This window comes from Sparus aurata, chromosome 22 (assembly GCF_900880675.1).
Source record: "Sparus aurata chromosome 22, fSpaAur1.1, whole genome shotgun sequence".
Classification (NCBI taxonomy): Eukaryota; Metazoa; Chordata; class Actinopteri; order Spariformes; family Sparidae; genus Sparus; species Sparus aurata.
In genome coordinates, this window is record NC_044208.1 from 22766505 (window position 1) to 22780395 (window position 13891).

At 44.1% G+C, this 13891-nt stretch overlaps 2 protein-coding genes across 5 annotated transcripts in view; both read left to right on the top strand.

Annotated features, from left to right (window-relative positions):
* Window positions 1-4990, top strand: part of gpatch2 (G patch domain containing 2) — a 10612-nt gene extending 5622 nt beyond the window's left edge. For both annotated transcript variants that reach the window (XM_030404538.1, XM_030404540.1), the window contains exons 8-10: window positions 73-137; window positions 341-429; window positions 3190-4990. In XM_030404538.1, the coding sequence (XP_030260398.1) occupies window positions 73-137; window positions 341-429; window positions 3190-3359 (324 nt within the window). In that variant the 3' untranslated portion in view covers window positions 3360-4990. The remainder of the gene's footprint in view (window positions 1-72; window positions 138-340; window positions 430-3189) is intronic.
* Window positions 4991-6856: 1866 nt separating this feature from the next.
* LOC115574595 (estrogen-related receptor gamma-like) overlaps window positions 6857-13891 on the top strand; it is a 33183-nt gene continuing 26148 nt past the window's right edge. Inside the window, exon 1 of one of the 3 annotated variants that reach the window (XM_030406232.1) lies at window positions 6857-6875. The gene's annotated coding sequence lies outside the window, so the exon portion shown is untranslated. The other 2 variants (XM_030406230.1, XM_030406231.1) reach the window with 2 other exon arrangements.

The following is a 13891-nucleotide window of genomic DNA, read 5'->3' on the forward strand; positions in this document are numbered from 1 at the left end:
TGGATTACTTGCTCTAAGTGCTTGAACATTAACTTTTTGTTTTCCCTCTTCTTTCCCTCACTGCCACTTCAGTTGCATTGGGACCCACGGTCAGACAGAGGGCACCGGAGGAGCTGCTCAGTAAAAACAGCCAGCAGGTGAGAACAACACTTTAACTAAAAACACCAGTGATTTATGACCAGAGCTGGGATTCAATTCCTTTTAGTACCTGCTTGTGTCCTTGCTGCACTGGTCTCGGTGTTTAATGGTGTTTTTCAAATGAATAAGAATACTTTCTGTAGCGTTATTGGAAGTAAAACTAATGCTGCCATATTTTGGTCTCGCTCGGCTGGTTTTGCAGACAGACCAGCGGGCACCTCGGCTCTCTATGTACAGGGGATGTCAAGCGGAGGCGAAAAGCAGCCCCCCTCGGTTCCACCGCCCCCTCAGGTATTGGAAGCACACCTAGCTACACCTCACACACCATCTGGCACTTTTTTTTACCAACTGGCCCTTTTACTGTATTTTTGGCTCTCGCTTTCTCACTTGTGTCCCTCCCCCTCTTGGTGGAGCTCAGTATGTTCACCAGCCTGCTTTCCTCATCGCCTTCTGTCTGGCACTTATACTGATGTAAACACTAGAGACTGGGATGAGAAGTGAGGGTTTCGCTACACATTTTTAAAAAGAATTAATGGAGGGAAGGGAGTCCCTCATCTTTCAAATTGCTACCCCTCGCTCCTCCTTTCTCTCTATAAAACCCTGCTTTAGCTTATAACCCCCTTTCCTCCTAAGCTTTGTTGGACAAGAGTCAGCTGGCTAGTCATGCTGTCAGAGCAGAGATACTGGATTAGCTCTTAGCCAGTAACACTTGTACACCCCCCCCTCCCCTCCCCCAAACCACTCTCCTTACCTCTGGGCAAGTTGATGCTGTTGGAGGAGGGAGGGGGAGGTAGTAAAGCCTAAATCTGTTTGGTCAACCTCCCGTTATAATTTACCCAGCCTGAAGCCATGTGCCATTTTTGATCACTGTTTACACACAAAGACGTATCGACAATTGAAAATATGAGAAGAGAAATAAAAGCAAAAGCAAAACGAGGCTGTAAAAAGAAATGATGCTAAAACTCAGCGGTGCATTACACACTGATACCTGCCCCAGACAGTGGTGCAGCGCTTAGGAACAGCAGGTGCCGACCTCACAGCAGGGTGGCGGCGGCGGCGAGGGCCTGCCAAATTCACATCCTGACAATTTGGCCAGAACCCACCTGGAACTCAGCAGTCATGCGTGCAAAAGAGCGGGCGACTTTGCTCCGCGCTTCATACAATTAAAGACTGGATTAGCAAAGGCTAACACGTCGGTCTGCACGACTGAACTTTGAACTTCCAGTAAGGGCGAGGACAGAGTGACCACTGTCTGTTTGTGGCAGACAGAAATGTGGCTAAGTTGATTACATGATCACATTAGTTAGATGTAGCTTAGCAATTTTAATGGACTGATGACGTCACTGAAGAGCCTTCCGTGCAAGCAAGTAATGCAGGCGGTTATATGGAGGCGGAACCAGACGGAAGACGAGACGAGAATAAGCACAAGCAAACACCGCCGCAAGACCTGCAATTAACTGGTTGTTAATTGACAACGAGCAAATTGTCCCATTTGAGCTGGAACCAACAAATGATTGTGTTTTTTGCTTGAATTATCGGAATAGTTGGTAATTCAATTTCTGTTCATCAACTAATGGATAATTGAACATTGTTTCAGCACTAACTGCATGTAAGTGTCTTGTTCCCTGTGTTCCTGTTTATTCCTGTATGACTGACGTAAGTTATTTTTATGACATGCTTTTGACATATTTAAAGGGCGCGTTCAAATTTTCATATCAGTCTGCAGCTTCTAAGCAGTATTTCTTACATTGTCAAATCCAAGCTTCGTTGTTTGTATGTTTTAGCTTCCAAATGTTTTCCCCCCCAGTCCCTCTCAAACCTGGTAGCACACAGCAGACAGGATAAAGCGTATGCTTGGGCTGAATTCGCACAAAATCTAGCACCTTCCTTCAGGGTTTTTGGGAAATAATGAGAAAATAACATTTTATATCTGCGATTCACTGCTTTGTTCTCGTTTAGGCAGCTCCCTCTCTTCATTCACTCGAACACTGCTGCTCTCTCAGTCCTTCTGTCTCTCAGGTTGAGCCAGGGAGTATGAGTTTTTACAAATAGTAACCAATAAATCCTGCATAGCATGCCTCTAAATAAGGCCTGAGCGATAAAACACTAGAAATATTTATAGGTATTGTGATAAACACATCATTGACGATTGATTTTGCAATTTTTTTTTTGCATTAAATGCAAACCAATCCTTCTTGCGGACTGATACAACAGCTTACAATCGCAGCTGTGCCGGCAAACCTTTTCACCTCTGTCCCAGTCTTCTCCTGCCTCTCTCCTCCCGAGCCGCTCTTTGCTGCAGGAGAGTCTCCGGGCCCTTACGTAAAGCAGACAGGCCGGCTCTGCCCTCCGCTGCTCCACCACCTGGCCTGTTTGCTCTGCCTACGAGACACTGCACCTGCGACAGCCAGAGTGGCTGGCGGGGCCGCTCGGGCAACGATGACTCAAAATCCTCGACACCGCTCTGCTGCTGGCCAAGTGTTTTACAAATCAAATGCGAAATAAACACAAACACAAGCTATTACCACCGGAGTGAGAGAATGAGTGCTGGCTGAGAGGAAATTGTGAGTTATGGCTATGGCTTTTTAGCCACATCACCCAGGCCTTGTCTAAATGAATCATCCAAGCTCATTCCAAGCTCACACTTTGCTCAAACTTCTGTTCGTGTGGGATGAGGGAGGGGCCGGCATCAGCACTGTGACTACATCGCTGCTCTTTTCTAAGGGCTAAGTGAAAGTTTCCATTTTAAAAACTTGGAAAAGAAAAACAGTTGGCCCTCGGTAAGTTTGGACTAATGGACTTGCAATTAGCCTTTTTGAAGCTCCATTAGTTGTCTTCATCTTAATTCAACCTAATGTAAGCCATCTGTGTTGCAGTGTGTATAAATGCAATTATATTTATTTAGATTATTTTGTCCATTGTTAGAAGAGTTCCAAGCGAATACAAATCAGCTGTCAGCAGGTGTGGCCTTTGGGTGAAAGGCTATAATATTTACAGACATAAATACCGTAAAAACTCCCTCCTGCTTATCTGTGACCTCTGTCTTTTCAGGAGTGGTTGGTGAGAACGCGCCTCCCATCCCTGACAGCAACATGGGGAGCCGCATGTTGCAGACCATGGGCTGGAGCCCGGGCATGGGCCTGGGTCCAGAGGGCAGGGGCATCACAGAGCCCATCCGGGCCACGCAGAGACCCAAAGGCACTGGTCTAGGATTCAACTGAACTCCTGGTTTCTGGATTCTGAACCTGGAGTACGCTGGGACAAGACGGGGCCCCAAGAGCTACGAGGAGTGAGGAGGATGAAATGCTGCTCAGTACGATGAACAATTAAAAAAGAAGTTCCAGGATAATCCAGAAATGTGAGTCATTAGAAGGGGGAAGGAATGAGTCTCATCCTAGCAACAAGAGTCTGTGATGATACAGACACTTTCCCATATTGGGGAAACTTGAAGATGCCTGGAGATATCCACACAGACTGTTCCCACAAATGGAGAGACTGACTGAAACTGAGCTGGAGAAAATACATCTAGCGAAAAACTCCATGTTGGAGAAACATAAATGACTTCGATGCCTCGTTGTTAGTGTTTTAAGCTGGCATGCTGCCTCAGCCCTGTTACCTCAGATATCATCTTTGCAGGAGAGAAAAGGGGGTAAATCTGACCACACGAGTGCGCAAATAATGTGCTAATAGTGTTTTCTGTTTTATTTTCTCTCCCAGTTAGCGGTTTTAGTTAGTCAAAAATGGTTTTGTCTGATATTGCACAAGAATTTTAGAATCAGAGACTATAATAATAGACCATACCTCAAGATTCATTTTCAGTTCCTTTTTTTTTTTTTATGTCATCGATGTAACATACACTGAATGGATGTGTGTTGAAATATCTGGATGCGTTTCCCATCCATTTAGTTTTTTCACTTAATGCAAGAAGTCCTGTGACCACAACGTTTTTATCTATTCAAAAAGATAAAAATCAAAACTACAGTTGTCACTTTCATTTAGCACCACTCTGTATGCATGTGCAGCTGATGTTTACTAAGAAAACACAGGTGTGTATAGTGAGGTAAAGTCTTGCCAACGGCATGCTCGACTGTCCTGTTTTGCCAGGTTTGTTAAGGTGTTTTAATTTTGAAAAATGTTAAGCATGCCGAAGCAACGCTCAAAGGACGGTTTATAAGAAAATGGCTGGATGACTGTGACAGACATTTCAATGTTTCCATACAGGGTTGGAAATTCCAGTGAAATACAGAACATTTATAGATTTAGCTTCTGTCAGTGAGATAAAATGAAGGATTAGTGCTGTCATGATGCACATATTAAAGCCCTACGTACCACATTCACAGATGTTTTCACTTAATTAGCCCGATTAGAGCTTTTCTCAGGACTCGAGTTCTAATCAGGCAGAAGTGAAAACACCTGTGTGACTGTGCGGGGCCTTTAACCACAGTACCACAATAGTAAAGAGAAAAAAAACAATAGAGGAAGTTTAATTCCATTTTTAAAAAAACTTTTTTAGACCCACTGTCCTTAATTGTGGTATTGTTTCATGTATTTATTTAGGGCTACATATAGCTAACCTGCAACTATAGATTGTCCTGAATACAGATGTGAAATCATTTTAAGTGCAGGTAGAGACAGAGAGAGAGAGAGAGAGAGGTAGAGAGATTAAGGTCTAGGAAAAAAAATGTTTTAATTATACATTTAAAAACAAAGTTGTACTGTAACTATTTGTTTCCTCTTCTCCGTTTGTTGTAACCATTGCGCACTAGATGGACGGTCTTTCACCCCACCGGGCCTGTTCAGAGACGATGAGCTGTGAGTGACAAACAGATATTAAACTCAGAGACTGCCGAAACTCTGTGGTAGTTATTGTCCCGTGATGCTAATGTTGAGCTCATCAGGTGGTTTAACTTCATGCTGACTTGAACAATGATCGAAGCTGTTATTTCCAAGCCAGTATTATTATCAGAATTAACAAAGTAAAGGAAGTTTATTGGCTAATGTGCAATTATTCTTTTGAAAGTGTCACATTAAATCAGTAGTTAGGCCGAGACTTGGATGAGAGGATGGATACCTCTCTGTAACTATGAAGCCAGCAGCCTGTTAGCTCAACATAATGACTGGAAACAGGAGAAATGGCTACCCTGGTTCTGTCTAAAGAGAGGGAAATCTGTTTGCTTACCTGGAAAACAAACTCCCTGTGACACATGTCATTTTTTAGCTTAAACAAACTGTATATAATGTGTTTTTATCTTTAAAGGTGCTGGTTCTTCAGGTAAAAGCCCGGCTAGCTGTTCCTGTTCCCATTTTTTACGCTAAGCTAAGCTGAGCTGAGCTAACTGGCTGTCGGCTCCTACTTCACATTGACCGCACAGACTGGTATCAGAGACTTGGTTCATGTTGCTCCGCAATCAATGAAAGAATAAGTTCATATACACATATAAATATATAAAGATACAGTACATGCATAGAAGGAAAAAAGAGGCAGATAATCAAGCACTTAGAAACAATATAATAACATTTGACCTTGAAAGGTGACGCCAAAAAACACAAGAATCTCAGTCTGCTCCTCCAACTCAGTGAACAGTGAACAAGCGCAATTTCAAAAATGTTGAACTACCAATAACTGACCAAGAAATATGCTGATTCATGCAATACTGATATATTAGTGTGACAATCTCAAATCAGCTGATTTAATGAAACTTGCCAAGCTTTGGGGCAAACATTGTGATTAATGTCTGCTGCTAAATATTTTTATTTTTTTTTAAAACAAAGAAGAAATCCACCAGCTTTCTTAATTTCTTCGGACTGGTTGGATGTAACTAATTACATACATATTCAAGTATTGCACTTATATACAAATCCAGTATACTTGTACTTGACTTGTTAAGACTTCCTCTACTCCACTTTGTCTCAGCATCAAATCTGGCTGACAGCTTTATTTACATGTGCATGTTTGATAGTAAAACACTGACGGGGACCATTTTACTGCACAATGAGTACTTTCACTTTTCATACTTTGAGTTCATTCTGCACTGATAAAACTTATATACGTTTCCCTCAGTGAGCTTTTGAATGCAGGACATTTACTCGAGTATTTTCACCGTGTGGCCTCTCACCACTTTTACTCAAGTAAAGGAGCGACACACTTCTTTGACCTCTGATTGTTTGAAATGACTTTTTCTCCCAGTCCGTTGTCACTTAGCAAACTGTCAGATCAAACCTGTTGAACTGTCACTCGAAGCCTCTCGCTCCTGTCGTGAAATCGACGACAAACTCGAGGAAGTTTCTCGTCTCGGTGCCTCGTCGAGGGCGCAGCTAGACGCTCTCCTTTTTTTAATCCATAACTTCCCATAAGAACATGCCCTCTAAATATTCCCAACTCTATCAACACATGCATCACATTCACATGCTGACTCAACATCGCTGAAATATGATGCTCTCTCTCTCCCTCTCCCTCTCTCTCTCGTCTCCCTCCCTCCCTCCCTCCCTCCCTCTCCCATCTTTCGCGAGGCTGCAATAGAAATCCCTCCTCTGTATCTATGGGAATACAGGAGCGCTGTGTGTCCTCTACCCTCCCTTTCCACTCACCGCCTCCCCTCTGCATATAAGGGAACGCTGGCTGTGTCCCCCCCCCCTCCCCTCCCCTTCCTCCTCACCCCCTCCTCACCCCTCTCTCTTAGACACACTTTCTGTCTGACACACTCTCTCAGGACTCCCCTGCGAGCAAAGCTAGGCAGGTAGGTAGGTAGGGTGAACTCAGCACTGTATCAGAGGAGGAGAGAAAGAGAGAGAGAGGGGGGGGAATGTGTGTGTGTGTTTATGTATTTGTGTGTGTGGGTGTGTGTGTGTGTGTGTGTGTGCGCGCTGCTGCATCGCTGAGCTACAGAGACCGGAGGCGAGGAGAGCTGGAGCGTTTGTCCTTGAGACTGACTGACTGACTGACTGCAGCTGTGTGGAGCGGAGGACCAGCACATCCAGCCGGTGGATGAGCCCCGACAGTGAGTACTGAGCGGAGGGCAGCAAGACGAGCGGAAGGAAAGGGGAAGAAGTAAGGCGCAGGCTTGTTTTTAAGTGCGACGGATTGTGTTTTTGTTCCTCGTCTGCTTGGAAACAGTCCGGCGTGGTGGTGTTTGACTGGAAACAGAGGTGTGTGTGTGTGTGTGTGTGTGTGTGTGTGTGTGGCCAGGTGAAGGTGTGTACTCTGCTCCCAGGTGAACTCATCTCTTCTTTTTATTGGCTCCCATCAAGACTTTGCTTTTTCAGCCTATGTAGGACTTTGCGAAGCAGTTCAGTTTGTCCGCAGCAGTGTCCGCTCTGTGTGTGTGTGTGTGTGTGTGTGTGTGTGTGTGTGTGTGTGTGTGTGTGGCATTTAAAAAAAAAAAAAAGAAGATGTCAGTAAACATAACATTACTGTACATCTCCACAGCTCCGTCCCCTCCTCTCCTCCCTCCTCTCCCACTGCTCCTGTTGACAGATCGATAGTTATGCATCTATAATTGGAAGTCATCATTTATGGCCACCCTCCAAAGCGAGTCATTATCATGTGTAATCTTGCAGAAAATTACATTTTGACTGGTGTACCTTGGCATGGCCAAGAACCGGCGGACCGTGCCGAGAGGGCTAACTGGCTGCAAGGGATGACCGGAAGGAAGGTGGGGTGACAACAAGACGAAAAAAAAAAGCCTGGTGGAGGGTGGAGCGAGGCGGCGGGCCCCGGTGTCACATTTTGCCCAAAAGCGAGTGTGCCCCTGGGTCCGTCTGCGTGATCGAGATGAGGGAGGACGGGAGGGAGTCGTAGGCAGAAGGAGAACACAGTGTGGAGGATGAGAGAGAAGGAGGGAAGGAGGTCAGGGAATCAGAAGGAAAAGATGTGGCGAGTGTCTGCATGAGCTGGCGTCGTGAGCCGAGGCTGGCTCACCTGTGGAGCTGCTGACAGGACGTGTTAGGGCCGCGTTAGAGGGGAGGCTCCGGATGGATGGGTAGGAAAGAAGAGATAGCCGGAAGGTGAATACATAAAGCTGTGCTGGACTGTTTTTTAAACTAACATGACAGGATGGCTCTTTTGGTCTTTGTGGACGTCCGTGTTGATTTGTTTATTGTAGACACGCTGACAGCGAGCCAGAGGGCTAAATTTGCCACCTGTGGAGATAAAAGTGATATGATGAGATAGACTGCCTGCTGTTTTTGTGTGTGCGTGGTTATGCGAAAGTGTGTATAATAGTTCCTGACATCAGCAGTAGGTGCATGATGCTGACTCCGAGGATTCTGTGTGTGTGTGTTTGTGTGTGTGTGTGTGTGTGTGTGTTGGGCCCGCACCGGCGGCTCGTCACCTTTGACGGGTCTGGGAACCAGGTGTGTGTGTGTGTGTGTGAGAGTGTGTGTCTGTGTCTGTGTCTGTGTGTGTGTGTGTGTGTGTGTGTGTGTACAAAAAGGGGGGTTTGCATGTGTGTGAACCACATCTGTTCTTGTTAAGTAGAGTCAGTTATATTTAGGATTTATTTAGCTCAGAATCACCAGTGTAGTAAAGTGAAGTAAAAGTACCACAAGGAAAATGTAAAAATGCTCCATCACAAGTCAGGTCCTCTAAAACTACGAGTGAAAGCACTTGTGCAGAAAAATGTCCCTGATTAAAGGGTAACTTCCCCACTTTTACACTTTAAAGTGTGTTTACAGCTCTTGTGGCGCACGACTACAATTAAGGAGGAACTTAGTAAAACAGCCTTTTGTGGCTCCAGAGGAAGCTGCATGTAATCTGATAAACTTGTTTTTTATGAGCATGTTAGCATGCTGATGTTAGCATTTAGCAGTAAATGTTTTCAGAGACTGTGGATATTTTTACCTTCTTGTGCCTCAAGAACTTGGTTTTAAGTAAACCTAATCTAACTAAATGAACGTTTAATTTCTGCGATTCTCAGAGCATTGTTTTCTGTCCACTGCGCTTGTCCACAGAAGAACGACACAACCGGAGGTAACTCTGACAGAGATGGGGATGTTGACTTTATTTTATTTCATTTTATTTTCAGAGATCTTTGATTGATTTGTTTGGGAAGAGGGTTTACTCCCGACTGATTTGAGAAAACTAACTGTGCAAAAGGGATCAAAACCACCACGTCTTTTTTGCAAGATGTCACAACCCAATGAAGTTGGGAACCTCTGAATTGAATTTAATACGCTTATTATATGTTTTGTACATAACATCAAAAGTTCAGTACTTCCCTCTGCAATGTAGTGATGAGTAAATATACTGCAAATCCATCAATGTGACATCTTGTCACCACAGACCGCATTATTTGGAGAAAAATATAAGACATTTCTCCAAAATAACACCTTAATGTTCCCTGTAAGTCTCGCTCTTCTAGGAGAACCAGACACGCAGAAACAATATTAATACCACAGCAACAACAACTAGAATGACATTAACAATAAGTAAAGAGCAAATATAGATGACAGACATGTATCAGATACAGGTGCTACCAAGCACCGGCTGGACACGCACGTTTAGAACCTGACCTGGATGTGAACTAACGTCACCTACTGTCAGAGCTGGAGACCAGAAGCCGACCAGTTAATCCAGCCCTGCTTGTACAGAATATGAGGGGGTCGTGCTCTGGTAATCCACATTATGTTGTTAGGAGAGAGGCCTGGTTACATAATCGCCCCTAAGAGCCTCCAGATGGGCACCTGCCAGGAAGACGACACATGGCACGACGACTGGACGTGGTGGAAACAATGAAATGTGCTTCCTATAATCAGGGTAAACTGTTTCAACGTCACTCACACAAGATTTCCATTAACGGCGCCTTTAAATAGTCGGGCCCTTATCGAGGCTCGTGGTCAGTTCTGCTGTGAATGTCACAGAAATCTGTCCACTAGGGGGCACTCCAGACCCTGAGTTATTATGCAAAACCATATCTGCAGTTTTTCCCCTCCGTGCATTAAGTCTCACATACTCATGAAGATGATCTCAAATTAGTCGTGATGAAACCCAGCCTGCCCGCCTGAATGCCTTCCTGTGCGTATGTGCGCCTCCTCCCCGGTGGGACCGTCCAGATAAGTAAAAACCATTTGAGGAGCGCTTGACCCTCCGAGGGGAGCAGCAGGTCCCAGCAGCTCTAAGTGACATTTCTATGGTTACTTTGCTTTAAGTTTCTCCCAGAGGCTTTCTAAGGTTTCTGGCATGTGTGTGTGTGTGTGTGTGTGTGTGTGTGTGTGTGTGACCTCTGATCCCTATACAGGAGCGCGGTGGATCAATACAGTGAAACCGATCTCCTTCCAAACGCTCGTCTGTCAGTCAGTCCATCACTTTATGTATCACATCCGTCCCCATCCATCTATTTAAAGACATCGAACTGTAAAGAACGCACACGGAACAAAGCCATTTTTCTTCCGTTTCTGTATCATATTCCTCTCATTTCGTTTCTCCCTCTTCTTTCCTCCCTCATTCTCCCCCCTCCTCATCGTCCTCCTCCTCCCTTTGTAAACCATTTGAGTGTCTCAGAAGGTGGAGTGTCGGAGCAGCGAGACAATGGTGTTTGCACACAGTGTCAATAGTCTTTCCCTCTGTCTCAGTAATTGATGGATGACTGTGAGTCAGGCATAAACTAAGCAGATTAAAACTCACTAGATCTGAGGACTGATGCTAATGTATGTGTGCATGTGTGTGTTTTTATCTTGTGTGTGTGTGTATGATGGGGGGGTTGGAGTTGCAGAGTGACTGTCCAGTTTTGGAAGTCAATCCGACAGCTGTCCCTGGAGGCTGGGATTTGTTGGCTGTGAGTTTGGGGATGAGGAGAAAAGGGGTGAATGCACACAAACACAAACACACACACACACACACACACACACACTAACACGAGCGAGGGTGTCTGCTTCACTTGTACGTTCCTTTTTCTTCAGAGAAGCGGGATGCATCTGGTGTGTGGGGGTCAATAGCTGGCAGCTGGGTGCTCTGTTACAGGCGGCGTCCCTCTGGAGCAGCTATCGAGCTCCTGTCTTCGGTTCGCTCTCAGCGGTGTAAAAATATTTTTTTGATGTTTAACTGCAGCCGCACGTGTTCAGTTTCAATTTCTGCATTTTCTTCCATTTCCTGTTAAGCCTGGATTTTGCTTTGCTTCATGTCATCCTCCCTTCTTGTTCAGTTTGCTTGTCGATTGACATTTTCGTTTGTTGAGGCGCTCATTTGACTGTTCAAGCTTCTCTTTTGTGCCATTTTTTAACTAAATACAAATTTGGAATCCAACAGGAAGCTTCAGTCTAAAAGTTCTTTATAGCACAGCTAATGGTTGATTCTTGAGGCCAGTCCCGATATAATTATTCCACATGTGGACATTTTTATTCACATGTGTAATAGACCCGATCACATGTGAGGATACCTGGTTCACGTGTTAAAATGTTCCGTTCACATGTGGAACAGCAAATTTCACATGTGACAGTGTTGTAAGGGTTTTGGACTGATATTCGTTTTTTTGTTTGTTTTTTTTACATAAAAACCACATGATACATTTGTTTTGACTGACACATTTTTCATATTGAACAAAAACTTGTCCGTGTTGGACTGGTGGAGACACTGTGTTTACAAATGATCTAAAAAATGTCCTTTTCTGTTCTTTTCACTTATTGACCGACATACACTGTACATGTATCTTCTGTACGCTTACATTACATATTACAGATGTCACAGGTTTATCGTTCTAGCTCCCACAGAGCAGATTATTAAGATTATTAACCAATTAACCTGTTGATCAATCGACCAAAGAATTATTTACAGCAATAACAGAACGGTAAAAAACACTTACCAAGCAAAAATGGCAACAACTATGGAGAAAAAAGCTGCTCAGGTGTGAGGATATCTTGCTTTTCTCTCTTTATGTTATTCTAAATTCAACACAGTGGAGTTTATGGACAGTTATTGGGACAGAACTAGCAAACTCTACAGCTATGCTAGCAGCTTCCTGAGGTTGCACCACTAACATATATATAATAATATATATAATTATATACATATTTATATATATGTAAATATATACAGTCAGTTGGAAAGAAATGCTAACATCAGCATGCTAACATGCTCATAATGACAATGCTAGCATGCTGCATTTATGAGTCCCAGACCACCTCTGAACCTGGTCTGAGTGATCAGATCTTAACTGTGCCCTCAATGCATCTTAGGAGTGTTTGCACATGTACTGCTGTGATTGGATCACTCCGGACGCATGTTGAGGCCATAAGTAAACAGAGCCTTAGTGTAGCATGGTAGCATGCTAACATAAGCAATTAGCCAATTAGCACCAAACACAAAGTACTGCAGATGGGCCGATGGGAATTGTCATTAGCTCCGTTTCTACCTGGTCATGAGCCAAATGACTGAGTGGATTAAAAGCTTGACATAAGGATGGACAATTTATCAAATCACCAAAGCCGGATTCATCCTCTGGGTGCCGTCCTGCTCGAAAAACTAGCACAGACCAGCACCAAAACACAACATATGCTGGTGGTCACCAGCAAGACCAGCATATGTCGTGTTTTGGTCCTGGTCTATGCTAGTTTTCTTGGTCTATGCTGTTTTTTCCAGCAGGGCGTTCATGGTCCCCAGAAGGTGAATCTGGCTTTGCTGTAGTCGATGCTGCTAGCATGGCTAATAACGTGATACATTATTGAACATGTTTTCACAGCGCTAATCTGAGTTTAATCTGATCTTGTTTGATGATAACTGTTCAATCAACCGACCGAAACTCCTTTCAAGTCTGGCACCTTTTTATTTACATTACCTCAAACGACATTACGACACGGAGCCTTCTGTAAACTAAAACAAAAAGCTTTTGTACGGTAATGAGGAAATTATCATAGAGAAAATAAACCCCTGCCCTTCATGTGGCTCACTCTGACGCCACTCTGGCTTGACTCAAGTGTGCTTCGGATTGTCGCGTAACCCCTCAACGCCGCTCAGCTGGAGCCAAGGAAAATATCAAGCGCTGATAAAGCTAATAACCGCTGTTTTAATTCCTCACCCGCACTCGGCTTTCTGTACGAATATGCAAAGAAAAAACCTCCTCGGCCGCGATCGAGCAAATAAAGAATCCATTGACGGCAGCTGCCAAACTAAAAAGCACAGAGGAGATAAGAGCCACTTCGCTTTAACGTCAACATCCAGTTTCCTAAATGGTTTATAAAAGATAATTTCTCAGTGTAGATAATGTTTTATGTGATACATTAACTTGAGTAGATTTGATTCCGATAGCAGCGCTCACTGTCTGTTTTTTTGGGGGGGGGGGGGTGATTTTACTGCCTAGATAAAATTATCTGCCATTAGAAAAAAAACAACACTCTTTATCTTTAATGGCTTTTTTCTATGCACTCTCTTCTTTTGTGTTTGCATGTGCTTTTTAAGTTCATATGTTTGTTTACACATGTAGCGTGTGTGTGTGGCTGCTTTAAAGCAGTGTGTGTCTGTGTGTGTGTGTCTTTTCTGTTGGTGAGGCTGTTTCATGTGGCGCATAATGAGATAAGGTCCACTCCATGCAGTCTGCTGTCTGGCCCTTTTATCTGAGCAACAGATTAGGCGCAGGTGATTTCATATCTGCGGAGATTGGTCTACGGCGAGGGTCAGTTCAGAGCACGGGCGCGACGTCATGTCGACGAGAGGGGAAGAGACAGGACGAGAAAAAAAGGAGCAGGAGCTCTGACTTTCACGAGCACCAAACTCCATTTGACATTTGCGCGTTTCTGATGCTACAACATTATTGGCCTCTTTGGC